Below are 7,361 nucleotides of genomic sequence, written 5' to 3'. Positions count from 1 at the left end.
ACACACACACACACACACACACACACACACACACACACACACACACAGTTTGTCCTCGCCTCATTACCCAGAATGCATTTGAATGCCACGTGCGATGGAGCTGCTGTCTCACCTGTACTGAGTGTTTACTCTGAACCCAGGTGACCCCTGACCTCTGAGGACCAGCTGAGGCTGATGGGAGTCTGAGAGGTCGACTCGTGTTCTCGATGTGTCCGAGCTGCCAGATTAATGATTTTAGTGACTCCTGGTGGTCGTTCAAACTGATGATGAAAGAAGTACTGCACTGAATACGTACTTCAGTAGAAGTACAGTGTAATCAGGAAAATGTAGTAAAGCTGTCAGATAAATGAAGTAAAAGTACAAGAGTGCCCTGTGAGATGTACTGCAGCAGAAGTAGAAACCTGCATTGAAAAGGACACACTGAAGTACAAGTACATGTAAGCTGTAGTTTCCTGCAGCCTCGTCTTGCTCGTCTTCGTCGTCTTGCTCGTCTTCGTCGTCTCGGTCTCAGTCAGGGTCACACAGAACAAACTTGGTTTCATCTTATTTATTTAAAACATTCTCATAAAACAAACGTTCATCTGTGGGTGTTTTCTTCACGCAGACGTTGGTCGGCGTCGTTCACTGCAGTCTGACGGAGCTTCAGGTTTGGCTCGTTAGCTTAAATTAAGTCGCCGTGCAGTTCATCTCATTCCAAAAGGCACTAAAGGACAACAGGAAGTGGACTCGCCCCCCGCCGTCAGCTGAATCATAAATAGCTTCGCCTTTGATCAAACTGAGGTCGTCCATCGTTTTTCCTCATCGACACTTTAAAACTCAGGATCAATAAATACGCTGACAATAAAAACTGCAGTTTTCCAAAACAAGTCAAGTTTTTCAGGAATGTAACAAGATGGTGCAACGAGGCCGCGAGCGGGCGAGGAAGAGGGGTCGCTGAGGCGGTGCGTTCAGGACACCCGCAGAAAATCAGACCGCTCGAACGGCTCGAGACCAAAAACATGTGAGTTCACACTAACGAGCGTTTCAGGATGAAAATGTTCATTTCATCTGACGCACAAACGAGTTTTCCTCGTTTCCAGTTTCCTGAGAATCGACTGAAGCACCGTCTGAAGGTTCGAGAGTAGCACCATCAGAAAACACACAAAACAAACGCACCTCGCCGCCTCCACGCCGGCGTCACCGCTTCACCTCCTGTGGGCGAGTCTACGAGCGCGAACCATTCAGAGTCGTTAACCTGGAAATTGTAAATTGGCCTAAAAGCTGCGTTTCCTGTCGAGCAGTTTTCTAAAACCAAACGAATAAAATGGCCGACTGGCGCCGGCGTCCTGACTTAGTGTTAGATAAGAAAATCCAAACTGTGCTACGTGAAGCTCGGCGAGGAGCTCGTGTGGTCCGGCGGGTCGCCGTCGCTTCAGGTCGAACTGGAGAGGTAGTGTGTCTCGCTGCTGGCGCCCTGCTCAGGGATTGGCTGGTTTCTCCGTGCTGCTGGGCGGAGTCAGGATGGCTCCCGCGGCGACGGGCGACATCTGATGTCTGGGGAGGTCGATCTGCCGATTCTGAGCTTTTCTCTGCGGGACGAAAATTCAGCGTTAGCCTCAGAAATCAAAAAGTCTTCAGAGCAGCTGACTGCCTGCGTGTGCGTTTGTTTCGCTCACCAGCAGGTCCAGATAAGACACGTGCGTCTGGATGTTGTGTCTGTCGTCAGGTTTGACTTTGGAGAAATCCTTCAGCTGAGGCGTGGCTTCGGACCGCAGCGTGTCCATGAAGGGGGTCATCCACCGGACACACGGGGACACGCTGTCCCACGCCAGGCCTGAACACACACACGAGAACACACACGTGAAGCACCACTGCATCATCCAGTCAGACTAAATATTCCTGCAGCTGAAACAAACTTCGAGACGTTCAGGCGAGAAAATCAAACTTACCTGAAACTTTATGAACAACGTCAAAGGTGGAGAAGTGGCAGAAGGCGGCGGCGGCCAGAACGCTGTAGCTGTAGTCCAACGCGTCGATGTCCATCATGCAAAGGTCCAACAGCTGCGGCACAAAGGTCAAAGGTCAGCGTGGCGGGCCGTTTGAAGCGGCCGGGGACAGTAAGTGTTGGTGACAGGTGTGAAGGTACCTGTGTGATCTGGATGTACGTTTCCTGCGAGAAGTGCGGCACCAGGAAGTTCTCTCCGTCCGTCTGGGCTTCGACCTGAGCGTACAGCTTCAGCCAGGAGATGGGCGTCTCCGGACACAGACTCCAGTCCAGCGCCTGCAGGGCAGAGAGACGGCATCCACGTCAGATTTATGGTTCTTAAAGATGTGCTTTTATTCTGAAACGTCCGACAGGAAGTGTGCAGACCAAAGCGGCCTGATGTGGCAGATGAAGCGCGTTCGTTACCTTCAGCATGTGGAGCTCGGTGGCCTGGATGTCCCACATGTCGCAGGCGCCGTCCGTGACGTAGGCGAACTCGAAGATTTTAGGAGGATAGATTTCCTGAAGAGAGGACGAAGACATTCAGAACAAAAACGACTCGGACGTTGAGCTGGACCGTCTGACTGGTCGTGTTCGTGGTTGGACGTCAAGCGGAGGAGGAGGAGGAGGAGGAGGAGGGACTCACCTCGATCTTGGAGGCGATGAAGAGCGCCGTGATCCCGAGCAGCTGCAGGTGCTCTTTGCTCACGTCCTCCTCGGTCAGCATGAAGCGGTCGAAGTAGTCCTGAGCGAGGTAGGCGGTCTGTCGGTGGAGGCTGTACACCTCGCTCACCTGCGCGCGCGCACACACACACACACAGTTTAAACAGCTGGACCGTGACTTTAAACACGTCCTTCAAAACTCCAGATGCTTCAGCTCGTCTGACCTCGAACAGCCAGTCCAGCAGGATGGCTCTCATCTTGGGCTGCAGCTTGGGGTGCCTCTGCAGGTAACTCTTGTCGTGGACGTACTTCAGCTCCTTGTTGAGCATCTTGATCCACACGTCGTCTGAACTCGCCCAGCTGGAAGACAAACGCCATCTTTAATTCTGAGACGAGTGGTCACGCAACGTTTCAGCCTCATGTTCCCTTTCTGTAAAACACACCTGAGGCGAGGGATGGGGGAGGCCTTGATGAAGAGGTTCTTGAATCTGTACTGCTTGAAGGTGGATGAATCTGCGGGCTCCAGCTCTTTGTGGGGGGTTTCGATGAGGACGCAGGGACTCGCTCCGTCCTCCGACCAACACTTCTGAAAACAGACGTTCAGACCATCAGTGTGAGCAACAGGACGGCAGGTAGCATCAGGATGATGAGGAGGAGAGGGACGGAGCGTCCATCATCAGGTTTAACTAATAAATGTGCTGGAAATAAACGTTTCGTGGTGCTTTAAACTTCAGCGTTCACAGGAGCTGACAGGCGACACCTGGTGGTGAAGGCCTGCACTGCAGCTCACTGCAGAAACTCCTGAGTCACTCTAACATGTTTCTCCAGACTAAACTCATCACAGAAAGACAAATGCGATGGAATAACTGGCTCGAGGTGCCGCGTTCACAACACAGGAAAGGTGCTGAGACACAGAGCAACAGTCAAACACTAAGAAAATAAATAAAAACAAACACGCGACTTAAAAAAGAAACAAAATGGATGCTCTCGATCAAAGGAAAATACACGAGATCAGAGGAAATATTAACGACAAATGACGAGAGAGTTCACGAAAGCAGACGCTGTGTTTAAACAGGGCGTCTCACGAGGCGGGCGGGGACATGGACTGAGCGCACGTCTCTTATCAGCTGTAAACACTCTGTGGACACACTGACCTGGATCTCATAGCTCTGTTTCTTGGCAGCAGGTTGAAGTTTTTTCTTGGACGGCTGAAGAAAATCAAAACAAACAGGTGAGCTGGAATCAGCAGCAGGACAACCATGATGAAGGCGCTACAGGAAGGCGTGAAGCACAAACCTCAGACTTCCTCCTCTTCGGTGGGACTCTGGCGGTCGGCTCAGGTGTGTTTGAATCTCTCGCTTGCAAAGTGATGCGACCGCTGAAATGAAAGATAAATCAGATCATTGGATGAAAACCTCTGCGGCTCGTTTACACGACCAACCCAAACGCTCCCTTTGATTAACGTGCTGCGCCCGTTCTGATGATAATCATGTCTTTAGGTTCTGACAGGAAGTCAGAAAACCCTTCGTGTCACATTCAGCTGCTCCCACCAGGTTTCTGAGCTCGAGCGGCTGCTGGATAACTCATCATTAACATTCAGTGAAAACATCAGAGACTGCGTTAAAATCATGTGAACGTCTGAGAAAACAAACTGCAGCAGCGTGTTCGTCTGCCGACACCAGAAAATATCATTCATGTGATTCACTCTTCAGCTCTATCAGAGTCAAGGGGGCCACGAGGCCCCTGAAGGCCCCTGAAGGCCCCCAGACCACGGTGTGAGGACATGGACGGATGCTCACCTGCGTCTGGACATCATGTCGATTTATGGCTCTGCTGCAAAGACAAAGAGGAATCTGGTGAGATAAGTGACATCACAGCCAGGAAAAGTACATCTGCAGAGGGAGCAGAGGTCTTCAACTGAATTAATCCAGCTCTCAGGGCATCGTGTCCTGGTCTCCTACAGAGTCCTGGGCCATGATGTGGAGCCGCTGGGCCCCAATACTCACAGGTGGGTGCTACCCTGCATGAGCCTGGACCAGGCCAGAGCCAAGAAAAACACCGAAATAATGTTAGAAAGAACTGAAATGGCTCCTGTGAAGTCCAGGATGATCCAGAGACGATCCTCAGAACCAGAGGAGCCAGAAACACGAGAGGAAACCAGATTTTTAGGCTCAGACCGAGGCTGGTTTTAGATGCGGTTAGCCTGAGATAACAGACCACAGTTAGCTCCTGAGCACCGAGAGAGAGCCAAAGCAGCTCCACTAAACTACGACGGTCGACTAAGAAAGCTGAAGCATCAGATGCAGAGACCACGACGACCATTATGAGCAGCAAACGGTTAAACACGACAAAACTGTGAGATATTAAAGAGCCAAACGAGCCAGAAACGCTCCGAAAGCTCGCGAGCAGACCGGATCCAAAGGAGGGGGGCCAGCGACTCCATTGATTTCAGACAAAAAAAGTTCCAAACTACCGCTTTTCAACCCCGATTTCTCACATTCAACGACGAAGCACACTTCTTTGGCTAGTACTGACGTACTTTAAACGGACGAAAACGTCAAAATATTGACTTTATTTGAGGATTCTGACTCAAAGACGCGCCAATTTCCGCAGCGCAAAAGCGGGAGGATTTGAGCCCTGCCTCCCCGAAACCACCCGGGTCAGCGGGGGAAACTGGCAGAAATGACCGCTAAAGATCAACCGTATCGGCTCTAAACTGCCCTCAACTGCTGGCATGAAATCATGGGAACCACATATCTGAAGACAAACCTGTTTAAAGTCTGATAAGCGCCATTAAACTCGGGTAAATCGAGGGGAAGCGGCGCAGGGGAGCTACAGTAATTAGCAAACTTAGCCCGGCAACTGCTAACGAGGTCAACAATAACCAGCTAAGTTAACGTTAACCTCGACATGCAGATGAGCCGATGATCCACAGCTTTTACATGCAAACGCATGAATACTTGCTGGGTTTAGCAAAACAGGAAACAGAGCAAAAGAGTGAGAAAAAACACTTCTGAGTTTTAAAGTTATAAGAGCAGCCCGAGTGCTTGTTCAGATAAACTCCCCTGAAAGCCTGAACTAACACCAAACACACCTACAGGGTCAAATGCAAGATTAAAACGAGGTAAAGCAGAGGCCAACAATGGTGGAACCCCCCTCAAATAAGGTCAAATACACGTTTAACACAAAGATATGGCTGCAGACCCTCGCTCGTCCAGATTTAAATCCACATCACGAAACTGCGCAGGAAAACGGACATTTGAGGATCAGAATGCACGACGCGAACTCCACGAAGGTACTGACGGTAGAAATATGTTATAAAAGCACATATATATAACTGTAAATGTCCCCTCCGGCTCGGTGGTCTTACCTCCTCCGTGGTGAATGAATGAATGCATCAGCTGTGGCGCCGGCGCCAATCTTTATATCCGCATATGCCCGCCGCTCCTTACTGCGCATGCGCGTTCCTGGTTCCTAAAATTGCGCTAAGTGTTCAAATCTGAACTGAGATTTTGACGAACGAGCGACGTCGAACGGTTTAAAAGGGTTTAACGTACCCCTGTCTTGGCCGGGACATATTATTAGAGGCACCACGGCGCGACTAAACGGGTTATTTACCGTGTTTAACCGGAGCCTACATTCATGTCTAACGGACAGCGGATCGCAGGGATGTTTTTTGACGTAAACACGGCTTTCCGTACGTTCCGGTTAAACTTTAACGGCTCGGCAGACGCACAGAAATCATCTGACGCCGGAAATCTTCGGTAATTCTGACACTTCATGGATTTATTTAACGTTTCTTTGGCGGCACAGAAACAGCTTCCGGGTACGAGTCCCGCCTGTGGGAGGGGGCTTCGAGACGTCAAACCAATGAGAGCGCGAGGAGCGACCGCCGCGTGCTTCCTTCGCAGAATGTAAACAGAAAGCGCACGTGGAGCTGCTGTCAAACAGCCACTGAGTCCCGAAGCGAAGAAACTGCTGCTGACACGAGGCTTTATTTCACCTTCAGCGTGTTATTAACTCATATTTGTGATATTTAACGAGACGGTGCAGCTATACAGACACGTGAATACCACCAGTAACTAACTATATATATACTGTGTATGTATTTATATATGTATATAAACACTGCTGTGGCTGAAACTACCCACCATCATAAGAAGTACTTAATATGAGCTTCACTTCAACCAAGTACAGTATTTGTTAAAATGCTGTTAATGCATCGCTAATAATAATTCAACAGTTTACAGTGTATACAATACTTTTGATATTTTGAGTACATTTTGATGATGATATTTAAGTACTTTTCTTGAGCAAATTTTGGATTGCCAGACTTAATCTCACAGCATTTCAGGTGTTTTTACATTGTAGTATTACAACTTCTACTTAAAAGAAGGGTCTTGGTACTTCTACTGAATACTGCGTTCTTTCTGTTTGATGTGCAGTTTTCTGTTGTGCAGTAAACTTTCTATTATACATCTGAATTTTAACCATTTGGACAGTGATGATTTCATTGTTTTGTCTCTGTAAACCAGCAGAAACAGCAACTATGACAATATAATACAAAGTAGTACACTGGTGCAAGTATTCAGACCTGCTACTCAACAAGACAGACTTGTGTATATATATTTATACTGTTATATTTTGTGCTCTTATTTTTAATAGATGTGTCATACACCAACTGCACCACAACAAATTCCTCGTATGTGTAAAATCATACTTGGCAATAAAGCTT

At 48.8% G+C, this 7,361-nt stretch overlaps 1 protein-coding gene across 1 annotated transcript; it reads right to left on the bottom strand.

The window, feature by feature from the left end:
• Positions 1-1,169: 1,169 nt before the first annotated feature.
• Positions 1,170-4,551, bottom strand: ccne2 (cyclin E2). The gene is made up of 11 exons (XM_076737628.1): positions 4,426-4,551; positions 3,923-4,004; positions 3,781-3,834; positions 3,070-3,212; positions 2,851-2,986; positions 2,610-2,756; positions 2,390-2,485; positions 2,126-2,260; positions 1,929-2,040; positions 1,656-1,813; positions 1,170-1,568 (listed from the first exon to the last, which is right to left on the bottom strand). The coding sequence occupies exons 1-11, from the start codon at positions 4,440-4,442 to the stop codon at positions 1,458-1,460; spliced, it is 1,191 nt and encodes a 396-aa protein (XP_076593743.1). The 5' UTR covers positions 4,443-4,551; the 3' UTR covers positions 1,170-1,457.
• Between the last annotated feature and the right edge of the window lie 2,810 nt (positions 4,552-7,361).

Source organism: Chaetodon auriga, chromosome 8 (assembly GCF_051107435.1).
Source record: "Chaetodon auriga isolate fChaAug3 chromosome 8, fChaAug3.hap1, whole genome shotgun sequence".
Taxonomy (NCBI): Eukaryota; Metazoa; Chordata; class Actinopteri; order Chaetodontiformes; family Chaetodontidae; genus Chaetodon; species Chaetodon auriga.
Note: the sequence above shows the minus strand (reverse complement) of the source record. Positions and strands in the feature narration are given on the sequence as shown.

Excerpts from the sequence above, each read along its gene's own strand:
- ccne2 (XM_076737628.1), bottom strand. Across the intron at positions 3,213-3,780 it reads AACAGAGCTATGAGATCCAG|AAGTGTTGGTCGGAGGACGG; the intron begins GTCAGTGTGTCC and ends GTCTGTTTTCAG. Across the intron at positions 1,569-1,655 it reads TGTCTTATCTGGACCTGCTG|AGAAAAGCTCAGAATCGGCA; the intron begins GTGAGCGAAACA and ends TTCGTCCCGCAG.